This window comes from Callorhinus ursinus, unplaced genomic scaffold, assembly GCF_003265705.2.
Source record: "Callorhinus ursinus isolate GAN/ISIS: 27379988/994484 unplaced genomic scaffold, GSC_fseal_2.0 scaffold4, whole genome shotgun sequence".
NCBI classification, from domain to species: Eukaryota; Metazoa; Chordata; class Mammalia; order Carnivora; family Otariidae; genus Callorhinus; species Callorhinus ursinus.
The window spans coordinates 43,578,500-43,592,697 of record NW_027397066.1 but is presented as its reverse complement, the minus strand read 5'-3'; the positions used below and the strand labels follow the sequence as shown (position 1 = coordinate 43,592,697).

At 36.8% G+C, this 14,198-nt stretch overlaps 1 protein-coding gene across 15 annotated transcripts in view; it reads left to right on the top strand.

Moving 5' to 3' along the window:
• CLOCK (clock circadian regulator) overlaps positions 1-14,198 on the top strand; it is a 154,739-nt gene that overhangs the window by 111,856 nt on the left and 28,685 nt on the right. For 13 of the 15 annotated variants that reach the window (XR_012377922.1, XR_012377923.1, XM_073891703.1 and 10 more), the window contains 5 exons: positions 7,670-7,770; positions 8,267-8,356; positions 11,528-11,680; positions 12,486-12,695; positions 13,412-13,617. Coding sequence is in view for 13 of the 15 variants with exons in the window: in XM_073891703.1 (XP_073747804.1) it covers positions 7,670-7,770; positions 8,267-8,356; positions 11,528-11,680; positions 12,486-12,695; positions 13,412-13,617 (760 nt within the window). In the remaining 2 variants the exon portion in view is untranslated. The remainder of the gene's footprint in view (positions 1-7,669; positions 7,771-8,266; positions 8,357-11,527; positions 11,681-12,485; positions 12,696-13,411; positions 13,618-14,198) is intronic. The other 2 variants (XM_025887064.2, XM_025887066.2) reach the window with 2 other exon arrangements.

The following is a 14,198-nucleotide window of genomic DNA, read 5'->3' as shown; positions in this document are numbered from 1 at the left end:
TTTGGGGTAAATATCCAGTAGTGCAGTTGCTGGGTTGTAGGGTAGCTCTATTTTCAACTTTTTGAGGAACCTACATCCTGTTTTCCGGAGTGGCTGCACCAGTTTGCATGCCCACCAACATTGTAAGAGGATTCCCCTTTTCCCACATCCTCACCAACATCTTTCATTTCCTGACTTGTTAATTTTAGCCATTCTGACTAGTGGGGGTGGTATCTCATTGTGGTTTTGATTTGGATTTCCCTAATGCCAAGTGATGTGGAGCACTTTTTCATGTGTCTGTTGGCCATTTGATGTCTTCTTTGGAGAAATGTCTGTACATGTCTTCTACCTATTTCTTGATTGGATTATTTGTTCTTTGGGTATTGAGTTTGACAAGTTCTTTATCGATTTTGGAGACAACCCTTTACCTAATAAGTCATTTGGAAATAATTTCTCCCATTCTGTCAGTTGTCTTTTGATTTTGTCGACTGTTTCCTTTGTTGTGCAAAAGCTTTTTATCTTGATGAAGTCTCAGTATTTCATTTTTGCCTTTGTTTTCCTTGCCTTTGGAGACATGTCTAGCAAGAAGTTGCTGTGGCCGAGGTCACAGAGGTTGCTGCCTATGTTTTCTTGTAGGAGTTTGATACATTCCTGTCACGCATTTAGGTCTTTCATCCATTTTGAGTCTATTTTTGTGTATGGTGTAAGAAAATGGTCCAGTTTCATTCTTCTGCATGTGGCTGTCCAATACCATTTGTTGAAGAGACTTTTTTTCCATTGGATATTCTTTCCTGCCTTGTTGAAGATTAGTTGACCATAGAGCTGAGGGTCCATTTCTGGGATCTCTGTTCGGTTCCATTGATCTCTGTGTCTGTTTTTGTGCAAGTAACATGCTGTCTTGGTGATTATAGCTTTGTAGTAGAGCTTGAAGTCTGGAATTGTGATACCACCAGCTTTGGTTTTCTTTTTCAACATTCCTTTGGCTATTTGGAGTCTTTTCTGGTTCCATACAGATTTTAGGATTATTTGTTCCAGCTCTGTGAAAAAAGTTGATGGTATTTTGATATTGATTGCATTGAATGTGTAGATTGCTCTAGGTAGCATAGACATTTTAACAATCCTTCCAATCCACGAGCATGGAATGTTTTCCATTTCATTGTGTCTTCCTCAATTTCTTTCATGAGTGTTCTATAGTTTCTGAGTACAGATCCTTTGCCTCTTGGGTTAGGTTTATTCCTAGGTATCTTACGGTTTTTGGTGCAATTGTAAATGGGATTGACTCCCTTAAATTCTTTTTCTTCAGTCTCATTGTTGGGGTATAGAGATGCAACTGATTTCTGTGCATTGATTTTCTATCCTGCCACTTTGCTGAATTCCTGTATGAGTTCTGGCAATTTGGGGGTGGAGTCTTTTGGGTTTTCCACAGAGTATCATGTCATCTGTGAAGAGTGAGTGTTTGACTTCTTTGCCAATTTCAGATACCTTTTATTTCTGAATAAAAGGTGTTGTTGTCTGATTGCTGAGGCTAGGATTTCTAGTACTATGCTAAACAACAGTGGTGAGAGTGGACATCCCTGCCGTGTTCCTGACCTTAAGGGAAACGCTCTCAGTTTCCCCCATTGAGAATGATATTCACTGTGGGCTTTTCGCATATGGCTTTTATGATACTGAAGTATGTTGCCTCTATCCCTACACTGTGAAGAGTTTTAATCAAGAAAGGATATAGTACTTTGTCCATTGCTTTTTCTGCATCTGTTGAGAGGATCATATGGTTCTTGTCCTTTCTTCTATTAATGTGTATCACATTGATTGATTTGCTGATGTTGAACCAACCTTGCAGCTCAGGAATAAATCCCATTTGGTTGTGGTGAATAATCCTTTTAATGTACTGTTGGATCCTATTGCCTAGTATGTTGGTGAGATTTTTGGCACCCTGTTCATCAGGGATATTGGTCTGTAATTCTCCTTTTTGGTGGGGTCTTTGTCTGGTTTTGGGATCAAGGTAATGCTGGCCTCGTAGAAAGAGTTTGGAAGTTTTCTTTCCATTTTGATTTTTTAAAACATCTTTAGAAGAATAGGTATTAATTCTTCTTTAAATGTTCGGTAGAGTTCCTCTGGGAAGCCATCTGGCCCTGGACTCTCGTTTGTTGGGAAATTTTGATACTGCTTCAATTTCCTTGCAGGTTATGGGTCTGTTCAGGTTTTCTGTTTCTTTCTGTTTCAGTTTTGGTAGTTTATATGTCTCTGGGAATGCATCCATTTCTTCCAGATTGTCTAATTTGTTGGCATATAGTTGCTCATGATATGTTCTTATAATTGTTTGTATTTCTTCGGTGTTCGTTGTAATCTCGTCTCTTTCATTTATGGTTTCTTTGGGTCCTTTCTCTTTTCTTTTGGATAAGTCTGGCCAGGGGTTTATCAGTCTTATTAATTCTTTCACAGAACCAGCTCCTAGTTTTGTTGATCTGTTCCACTTTTCTTTTGGTTTCTATTTCATTGATTTCTGCTCAATCTTTATTATTTCTCTCCTCCTGCTGTGTTTAGGCATTATTTGCTGCTCTTTCTCCAGCTCCTTTAGGTGTAAGATTAGGTTGTGTATTTGAGACCTTTTCTTTTTTCTTGAGAGAGGCTTGTAATGCTATATACTTCTGAATTAGGACTGCCTTTGCTGCCTTCCCAAGGTTTTGAACAGTTGTGTGTTCATTTTCATTTGTTTCCATGAATTTTTTAAATTCTTCCTTAATTTCCTTGTTGACCCATTCATTCTTTAGTAGGAGGCTCTTTAGCCTCCATGTATTTGATCAAGTTATTTCCAACTTTCCTCTTGTGATTAAGTTCCAGTTTCAAAACACTGTGGTCTGAAAATATGCAGGGAATGATCTCAGTCTTTTGGTACCGGTTGAGTCCTGATTTGTAACCCAGGATGTGATCTATTCTGGAGAATGTTACCGTGTGCACTTGAGAAGAATGTATTCCATTGCTTTAGGATGGAATGCTATGAATACATCTGTGAAGTCCATCTGGTCCAGTGTGTCATTCCATGCCCTTGTTTCCTTGTTGATATTCTGCTTAAATATTGTGTCCATTGCAGTGGGGGGTATGTTAAAGTCCCCTACTATTATTGTGTTGTTATTGATATGTTTCTTTAATTTTGTTTTTAATTGGTTTATATAATCGGCTACTCCCATGTTAAGGGCATAACTATTTACAATTGTTAGATCTTCTTGTTGGATAGACCCTTTAAGTATGATACGGTGTCCTTCCCCATCTCTTACTATAGTCTTTGGTTTAAAATCTAATTTGTCTGATATAAGGTTTGCCACCTCAGATTTCTTTTGATGTCCATTAGCATGATAAATGGTTTTACACCCCTCCCCCCACTTTCAATCTGGAGGTGTCTTTGGGTCTAAAATGAGTCTCTTGCAGACAGCATATGCATGGGTCTTGCTTTTTTATCCAATTTGATACATTTTTTTTAAGATTTTATTTAGTTTTTATTTGACAGAGACACAGCGAGAGAGGGAACACAAGCAGGGGGAGTGGGAGAGGGAGAAGCAGGCTTCCCGCCAAGCAGAGAGCCTGATGTGGGGCTCGATCCCAGGACCCTAGGACCACAACCTGAGCCGAAGGCAGACACTTAATGACTGAGCCACCCAGGTGCCCCCCAATTTCATACCTTATATGGCTTTTGATTGGGGCATTTAACCCCATTTACCTTCAGAGTAACTATTGAAAGATATGAATTTAGTGCCATTGTATTACTTATAAAGTTACCGTTACTGTATCTCTGTTCCTTTGTGGTCTGTGTTACTTTTGAGTTCTGTCTTCGCTTAAAGGATCCCTTCTAAGTTTTCTTGCAGGGCTGGTTTAGTGATCACAAATTCTTTTAGTTTCTGTTTGTTTTGGAAGCTTTTTATCTCTCCTATTGAATGACATCCTAACTGGATAATGTATTCTTGGCTGCATATTTTTCTCATTTTGCACCCTGAATGTATTATGCCAGTTCTTTCTGGCCTGTCAGGTCTCTGTGGATAGGTCTGCTGCCAGTCTATTGTTTCTGCCCTGTTCTCCACTATAATTTGCTCCATTATACCTTCTGCACTCCCCCCACCCCATCTTCTTCTGGGATCCCAATTATTCTAATATTATTTCATTTTATGGTATCACTTATCTCGAATTCTCCCCTCATGATTCAGTAGTTACCTCTTTCTCAGCTTCTTTATACTCAATCATTTTGTCTTCTGTATCATTTATTCTCTTCTGCCTCATTTATCCTAGCAGTTAGGGCCTCCATTTTTTATTGCATCTCATTTATAGCCTTTTTTATTTTGACTTGATTAGATTTTAGTTCTTTTATTTCTCCAGAAAGGGATTTAGTTTTTTTATTTCTCCAGAAGGAGATTCTCTAGTGTCTTCTATGTTTTTTTTAAGCCCAGATAGTATCTTTATAATCATTATTCTGAACTGTATTTCCAACATCTTAATTTTATATCCATACTGATTAGGTCCCTGGTAGTCAGTACTGCCTGTTGTTCTCTTTTTTGAGGTGAGTTTTTCTGTCTTGTCATTCTATCCAGAGAATAGGTGAATGAGAGAACAAAATACTAAAATGGCAACAATGACTCCAGAGAAATATACACTAAACAAATCAGAAAAGACCCAAAACTTAATAAAAAAAAAATAATAGTGTAATCAGACAGGTGAGCAGAAAAGAGCAATACACTGGATGCTGTGTGTATTTTGGTCTCTTTGTTAGAAAACCAGATCCCAAAATTGTAACGAAAAAAAACCCATATGTACAAAAATAAAATTAAGTACAATGAAAGGATAGAGTGTAACTGTAAAAGTGAAAATTAAAAGACAAAAAAAAAAAAAAAAAATGTAAACAGACAGGTGAACAGAACAGAACAGAGCAATACACTATATCCTGAGTGTATTTTGGTTGGTTTGTTACAAGGAAACTACATTTCGATATTATAAAGAAAGAAAAACGTATATATATACAAAAATAAAATTAAATACATTGAAAGGATAGAATGTAACTGTAAAGATGAAAATTAAAGACTTTAACAAAAAAAAAAGAATATGATCAGACAGGTGAAGAGAACAGAGCCATACACTAGATTTTGGGTGTATTTTGGTCTATTTGTTAAACTGCATCCCAAAATTGCAAAGAGAAAAACTTTTATATATATACAAAAATAGAATTAAGTACAATGGAAGGATAGAATGTAAAAATGAAAATTAGAAAAGATTTTTAAAAAGTTCATAGAGTAAGAAATTGGTTGAAAACAGGAAAAATTTAAAATTGAAAGATTAAAGAATCGTGGGGAAAAGACCATTAATTCTATAAACTATTTTCCCCTAGTGCTTGAGTTTTGCAGTTCTCTATAATGGGTAAACTTGGTCTTGCTGATCTTCTGAGGGAGGGGCCTGTTGCGTTGATTCTCAAATGTCTTTGCCCCAGGGGGAATTGCACCGTCCTTGCCAGGGGGCCAGGCTAAGTAATCTGCACCTGATTGCTCCCTGTGGCTTTTGTTCCCTGAAGGCTTTCCACGCTGCAATGGCGGTTTCCCAATGTCCCGTGGAGCAAAGAACTCGGCGCCCCACTCCTCAGTGCACCCTCAGAGAAAAGCAGTCAATCACTACGGTCTCTCTTGTCTCCGGCTGCACTCTGTGCTCACCTGGCCTATGACCCAACGTTTCTATCTTGGTCACGTCACCCCATTTTGAGTCTCCAAACCCTGAAGACTCCTGCAGCGCACACTCACGCCGATCCTCCTGGGGTGGGGGTGGGGGGTCTCGCCGGGGTTCTGCTGTGCCCCGGTTTGTAGTATATGGCACGACAAGCTGGGAACCAATTCCTGGGCTCAGTGATTACAGCCAACTTCCCTGCTCTGATGCCTGGGAACTCGGCCGCACTCAGCACTCCCAGTCTTCCTGTGACCCTGGGGATCCTGAGACCTCACTGTCCCACTTAGTTTTCCACCCTGCTTTGCCACCTGAGCACCTTTCATGCAGGGACATCTCTAACCGGAACAGACTTCTAAAAGTTCTGATTTTGCGCTCCACTGCTATATCACTTTCCAGTAGCCGGCTTATGGAGGCTCCCTCCCCCGCAGTTAATCTTCAGACATATGGTCTCAGATTCACTTCTCTGCACCTCCTATCTTACAGAAAGTGGTTGCTTTTCTATTTGTAGAGTTGCAGCTATTTTCTTAGATCTCCAGTTGAGTTCACAGGTGTCCAGAATGATTTGATAGCTGTCTAGCTGAATTCTTGGGGCCAGACAAAAAAAAAGTTTCCTACTCCTCCGCCATCTTGGACTATGCCCTGAAAGTTATTTTTAGTTCTTATTTTCAATGAAGACTTGCATAATTATCATTGAATTAGTAACCTTTTTTTCTTTAAAGGGTTTAGTAGTTTCACTTCCCAGGGTATTACATCTGTGTAAGGAAAAAGGAGGTTGTTGGAACCACTCAACACCATGGGTATACTATTAAAGAAGTGTTAACATAGAATTTCTTAAATATTAGGGGAAAAAGTTTCCCCTTTGTAGCTATGTTTCTCTTTTTATACATTTTATTTTACTGTGGTAAGAATACTTCAAATGAGATCTATCCTGTTAAATTTTTAAGCTTACAATACATCATTGTTGGCTATAGGTACAACATTGTAGTGCAGATCTCTAGAGCTTTTTCGTCATACTTAATGGAAATGTTATGCCCATTGATTATTAACTCCTTATTTTCCTCTATCTCCCCAGCCCTTGTCAATCACCAATCTACTCAGATTCAATGAATTTCTCTATTTTAGATACCTCATATAAGGGAGTCCTGCAGTACTTGTCTTTCCATCATTGGCTTTTTTTACATAGTATAATGTCCTCAGGATTAATCCATGTTGTCATATCTTGCAAAATTTTAAAGGTTGAATAGTATTTCATTGTATACATATTACCACATTTTGTTTTTCCATTCATCTGTCAGTAGACATTTTGGTTGTTCCACATCTTGGATATTAAGAATAGTGCTGCAGTGAACATAGGAGTGCTAATATCTCTCTGAGATCCTGATTTCAATTCTTTTGGATAAATACCCAGAAGTGGAATTGCTGGATCACATGTGGTAATTCTATTTTTAATTTTTTTAGAAACCTCCATTATGGTTTCCCACAGTGGCTACACCATTTCGTATCCCCACCAATTTTAAGTGTGGAAGGGTTCCAATTTCTTTACATTCTCAGTGACACTTCTTGTTTTTTTGATAATAGCCATCTTGTCAGGTGTGAAGTTGTGTCTCATTGTGGTTTTGATTTGCATTTCCCTGATGATGAGTGACCTTGAACATTTTTTCATATTCTAGGTGGCCATTTGTGTATCTTCTTGGAGAAATGTCTTTTCAAGTCCATAGGCCATTTTTAAATTGAGTTATTAGGTTTTTTTACTATTGATCTCTAGGTGTAGAAACCATTTATAAATTTGAAGTTTTCCTATGTCAGATATTTTCTTTGTCCCTAAGAAAGAATTAAAATGAATGCTTTTATTGTCATAGACTTCACTTTTATGAAATAATTTAGAAAAATACTTGAAAGATTATCTTTATTTATTGAAATCCATTTTGAGATTAATCTTTGCAAATTATATTTTATAAAGTACTAACACTATTTCATTTTTGTTGACGAACCTCAGCAACACCAACAAAGATCCCAACGGACACTAGCACTCCTCCCAGACCACATTTACCAGCTCATGAAAAGATGGCGCCAAGGAGGGCATCATTTAGTAGTCAGGTAAACTTTATCTAGGTAGTATTCTTCTGAATAAAGATTTATTAAAAGGGGGGGAAAATCATGTAAATCTTTAAAAATTCATTAATTCATTACCCCTTTCTATAAAGATCAAAATAGCTGTTGATAAATAACGCTCGAGATCTTTCCTTTTTTGTGAAATAGTTCTCAAACATACTCCTTTTGATTATTTTTCAGGTAAAATGTTAGATAATTTCTTTTAATTAAGGAAAGCTATTAATTTAGAACCATTTCATATCTAATTTCGAATACCAGTCACTTTCAATTATGTCCATTTAACTTTTATTGAGAACCCATGCAAGGTAATGTGGCAGATGACTTCGAAGATAAAAGGATAAGTAGGGAATAGGCATAGCTAAAAATGTTATGAGGCAAATTGTAGTTCAGTTATAAAGATACCATGGTGGAATTTCTGGTGGAAGTACTTATGGTTGGGGATAATCATCACTCCAGTGTTATTTTTTATTTTGCTTCCTAGTCCATAAATTCCCAGTCTGTTGGTCAATTGTTAACACAGCCAGCGATGTCTCAAGCTGCAAATTTACCAATTCCACAAGGCATGTCCCAGGTATTTTTTGTTTGTTTGTTTGAGTTGAGTATTTTAAAACGATAAATTGTTTTAAGCTAATAGAGATTTTTTAAAATATATACTTTTAGTGCGGTGAATCTCACCTGTTGGCATTTATAATGTCTGGGGGATATTTTTGATTGTCAGTGATTGTGGAGTATCACTGGCCCTTAATAGGCAAGGGCCAGGGATGCTAGTTGTCTTTCAGGATGCATGACAGTTTTGCACAACAAAGAATTATCCCGGTTTATATGCTATAACACCCCCACTGAGAGACACTGCAACAGAAAGCTTTTAAAGATGAAATATAGCTCTTCTTTTTGTTCTTCCTGTGAATATTGGAAGAATCATAGTAATTTTATTCATATATTCATTCATTCAGATATGGGACATTTATTGAGATAACTTGAGTTATTGCAGGTGCCGGAAATACAAATACATGTAAACTATGAGACTTTTTTACATCTAGAAGGAATGACCTGGAACTATAGTGCGGTATTATATAGTCTGTGCTCAAGGTATATAGGCTCAATGTATATAGGCTGATATGTGAGCAGATTAGATGGACCCCTAATTCAGCCTAAGTGAAGGAAAACTTTCTGGAAGAACTGTTGCTTGGGCTGAGTCCTAAATATAGACATTAGCAGGAGAAAGGAGAGGTGTTAACAAAAGTGACACTAAGTTACTTTTGATGATAACTTCCCAACTTGGAATTTATGACTCTGCATTCATTCAGTGCCTCAAACACATTAAAAAATACTAAGTAGTGGTAAAAATAATCCAGACTGTTTTGTTTAGTTCAGTATACCTTGACTTAGCAGTATTTCAAATAATGATAGTTAACAATAGGTAAAAATGGTTTTCTAAAAATACCTTTGTCTTATATGGTTATTATTTAAATTATACATATATAATTTTAGCCATTATATGACACCTGTACAAATATATTGACAATGTTGTAAATTACCCAAACATCATAATCTTTACTTCCAGCAACAAATGACCATGTAAGGTGCTTAAATATTACCTGTAGTTGTAATAGTTTTTATGAACATTTGTGCTGAAGGTTAACAGATATTTTAATGTAAATATTAGACATACTTTCAATTATTAGTTCACTAATCTCAAGATACTGAATGAGTATTAACATTTTAAAGGGATATTTTCATGAAATTAATATCTACTATGTCAAAAATGTTAGTATTCAGATCTCATATTTCATTGAGTGATAAAGCCAAATACTTTGCCTCTTAGTTCTATAATTTTATTTCCTGTTATTCTGCCTTCTGTGTTTGTATCTATTATTTGCATTTAATAGAAATCCTTTAAGTGATGACAATGTAATGTTTACCCAAAGGTATAAATAACTTTTGTTAGGATAAAATACAACATTTTGAATATTTTTTAAAGACATGAGGGAGCTGAGTACAAAATTTGTAATGTTTTCTCATACTTAGTGTAATCTAATATATGATCTTATAATTGTTAACTTCAGAAGTCAGAGTTCTGTACTTTTTGACAGGTTATATTCAGTATCCTCAACACAAACTTTTGAAGATAGAGAAAAAAAGCTTTTGGGAGGGCATTGCTCACTTTTAGATGCAGTTCACTATAGGAGACTTTTTTTTTTTTGATTTTATTTATTTGAGAGAGATTATGAGTTGCAGGGAGGAGCAGAGACAGTGGGAAAAGCAGACTCCCTGCTGAGCAGGGAACCCAGTGTGGGGTTCAGTCCCAGGATTCTGGGATCTTGACCTGAGCCAAAGGCAGATGCATAATTGAGCTACCCAGGCGCCCCTGTAGGAGACTGTTTTAAGATTAAGACACATTTCCAATAAATTGGAATCTTTCTGCTATACTATATCCTGTGCTAAATATTCATGGAAATAATTAAATGAGCATGTATACACTTAAGTAATGAAACACTAAGTGTGGCTAAATTTCAAGCAGTAGTAAATAGAAGCTGTTTATGACTCAAGTGAAACCGTGAAATAAGATTGAAGATCCTGGAAGTAGAATAACTGTTTTCATTCATGTATGCATTTATTCATTCGTAATTGCTTAGTCTATAAAAGCCTACATTTCATGCTTGTCTGAGAACAGTTTCAGTTGAAAATACGAGTAAAAATATGGCTAGTTATCTGTTAGATTTTTACAACCTTCTAATGATGTGTACAAAGAGGACATTCTAAGGATGACAGAATTTGATATGAATAACTCTAGGAGCAGGCTACTTTTTCATTTGTTAAATGATAGAAATTAAGTAACTTGTTGTAGGAAATGGTAGAGCCACAATATAAGCTCTGGTCTTTTTGTTGTTGTTGTTACTTATTTTAGAGAGAGCAAGCGGGCAGGGGTAGGGCAGAGGGAGAGGGAGAAAGAGAATCTCAAGCAGACTTTGTGTTGAGTGCAGAGCCTGATGCAGGGTTCAATCTCAGGACCTGGAGACTATGACCTGAGCCAAAATCAAGAGTTGCAGGCTTAACCAACTGAGCTCTGGTCTTCGAATGCCAGTGTGTACTTGTAATCAGTCATGATCTGGTCAGAAGTCAGAAGCCATATCAGAAATTTGAAATAGGGGTAATAAGTTATTAACAGGGAATCCTAAATAATACAGGGATAATGGATGTAGAGAGCATCCACTATCTGTGAGAGGGAGAGTACAGTATGCAAAGAAGGAACGACTCGGAAAACGCCCGCAACCCTCCTAAACTCTTCTTCCTCCAGGCCAGGTTGAAGCCCAGTTCCCACTGGGGCTGGTGTGGCTACAGCCACTGGATGAGAGCGAGGTTCACTGAGGTGCCACAGCCCAGGGCTGGAGAGCAGGAAGCCACCTGCTGGGGTACCAGCAAAATTTGCAGGGGAGCTTCCCATAAGGATGCCAGTAAGACTTGCTGGAAAGCCACCTCCTTTTGCAGTATCCCTCTAGCTCCATCTACTGACATGACTAAGTTTGTGTCTGCTGACAAAGGAGAAATATTTATAGGGTCCAGCTCCAGTAGCACAAGGCCAAGCAAAGGTGGGTGAATTATGAGCTGAGAGGCAATACATTGAAAACTGGCATAACATTCTTAGCTCATGATATATACTGCTTATTTTTCACATTGCACAATTATGAAGAGTAAAGTGATTCTAAAATATGTTACACTTTTCCCATACATGGTACTTCAGTTTCAGTTTTCAGCTCAATTAGGAGCCATGCAACATCTAAAAGACCAATTAGAGCAACGGACACGGATGATAGAGGCAAATATTCATCGACAACAAGAAGAACTAAGAAAAATTCAAGAACAGCTTCAAATGGTCCATGGTCAAGGGCTGCAGGTAAGATATTATATTTGAATACAAGCAAAATATGTCATTCACATTTTGGTTTCTTAGGAAAATTGACTTTTCTTAATTAAAAATGAGAAGCAAGAGATAACATTTCATCAATTTAGTTCAGTAAATACTCATTGATTACCTACTCAGTATGATTGCATTTACAGTCTGATTCATTCCTAAGAGTATTTCCATCAACATCCTTGTTTCTCCAGATTAGAGTCCTCTTTCAGCAGTCTAATTTTTCGTAAACTTAAACCCATAATACGGTATTTTATTATAGACTTTTAGGTATATGTAGGTACAGAGTTTATAAATCAATCATCAATCATTGTTTTAGTAAACTTCCAGTAGATATGATTCGAATTAGTCTTATTTGATCAGTGGATGGGGCCACTAAAATTGTATCTCTCAGAAGAGACTAAAATTTTGGAGAAGGGAAACTTAAAGTGAATAAAAAAGCTACTTCTATCTAATCCATACATTATAAACAATGAGTGATGCAGAACCGCCAGTCCACAGACCTTTGAGTAGCACTGAGTTGGAGTAATGCTACCTGGTAGAACAAACAATGCCCAACATGTAAAATATTCAAACAAGTAGAGGTTTTGAAATTTATCACCCTTTTTCTGACAGTTGGAAACATAAGGTTAGGATGACTGGAAGAACAAATAAGAATTATATTTTATCCAGTAATTGTTTATTGCTAATTGTTCACTCAGAACGACTTAGCCATCCTGTTATTTATCTCATTCTTCTTCGTTTTTAATCTACAAAGCTCATTTTAATGTAATCTTTATTTTTAAAGATGTTTTTACAACAGTCAACCCCTGGTTTGAGTTTTGGTTCTGTTCAACTTTCTTCTGGAAATTCATCTAACATCCAGCAACTCACACCTATAAATATGCAGGGCCAGGTCGTTCAAACTAACCAAATTCAAAGTGGAATGAATACTGGACACATTGGCACAACTCAACATATGATACCACAGCAGACTTTACAGAGTACATCAAGTCAGGTAATGGTATTAAGTGTGGTGGGCTCTGGAGTGTTGAGTGATTGAAATGTATACTATTGTAGAAACAAAAATGAAGGTCTATCTGAAATAATTCCATATTTTAACCTTGAATAGTAATAATCAGAAGTTTAGTTTTGAGGGTGACCATTAAAATATTTTGTGCCAAATTGTTAAATTGCTGATGTTATAAATGCTTTCAGTATCCTGACATTTAAAAATTTTGCAGTTCATTTAAAATGAACATGCAGACTACTTCTGTATGTTAAAAAGGTTTGACTTACAAAAGAGGCTGACCAGGAAACATGTTACTATATGTGAAGAATAAACTGTTAACGATAGTGATAGTTTAATCAGTATTCTAGGAAATTTCATGTAAATTCCAGGAAATTTGATGCAGGTAATTGGTATATATCGGTGACTGTAAATCCCAAGACTTCAAGTGAAATCTATAAAGATGTCTAATGTCAGTCACTCACTTTGGGCATTTAACAGAAGTTCTAAAGTTCATAGCTTATATTCCAGCATTATATTGAAGACTAATTCCTTCGCAATTACTACAAGTCTTTTTTCTTTGTAGTTAGATTTCTCTCAGAGTAATGTCCTGCTTCTTCTTTTTTGGTCATGTCAACTATTGTTAGAATGATGAATAGTGGATGCATATTTCCTGAAAAAAATTTTTTTTGTTTAATTCATCTGTAATGTCTTCTATTTTCTAGCAGAGTCAACAAAATGTACTGAGTGGGCACAGTCAACAAACATCTCTTCCCAGTCAGACACAGAGCACTCTCACAGCCCCACTGTATAACACTATGGTGATCTCGCAGCCGGCAGCTGGAAGCATGGTCCAGATTCCGTCTAGCATGCCACAGAACAGTACCCAGAGTGCTGCAGTAACTACGTTCACTCAGGACAGACAGATCAGGTGGTTGTCATATTTCAGTAGTCATTCCAAAGCTGTAAAAATTGATTAATTAAACAGTAATTTGATTTTTTAAAATATGATTTTAGTTTGTAGCTAACTCCTGCCAGCATTCTTGAATTAGAAATAAAAATGCAGAAGGGTGTCTGGGTGGCTCAGTTGGTTAAGCATCTGCCTTCGGCTCAGGTCGTGATCTCCTAGAGTCCTGGAATTGAGCCCCACATTGGGCTCCCTGCTCAGTGGGGAGCCTGCTTCTCCCTCTCCTCCCTGCTCGTGCTCTCTCTTGCTCTTTTTCTCTTTCCCTCTCTCTCAAATAGGAAAAGAAAAATGCAGAATATGTCCATTGTTTAAGGACGTTATAATAAAAGAATTCCTGTCCAAAAATGTTCTACCAAATATTATAGAATTCAATATCCATAGCACACTGTTAATAGGAGTTTTATGACAGGCTTTGTATGACTATGAAACTTTGTTTTAATACAAATGTTGATGAGTTTTCATCCAGTAACCATGATTAAGGTTTATACTACCATAGTTTATATAGGTTATGGAATAAAAGTAGCTTACCTTTCTTGAGTTTGTTG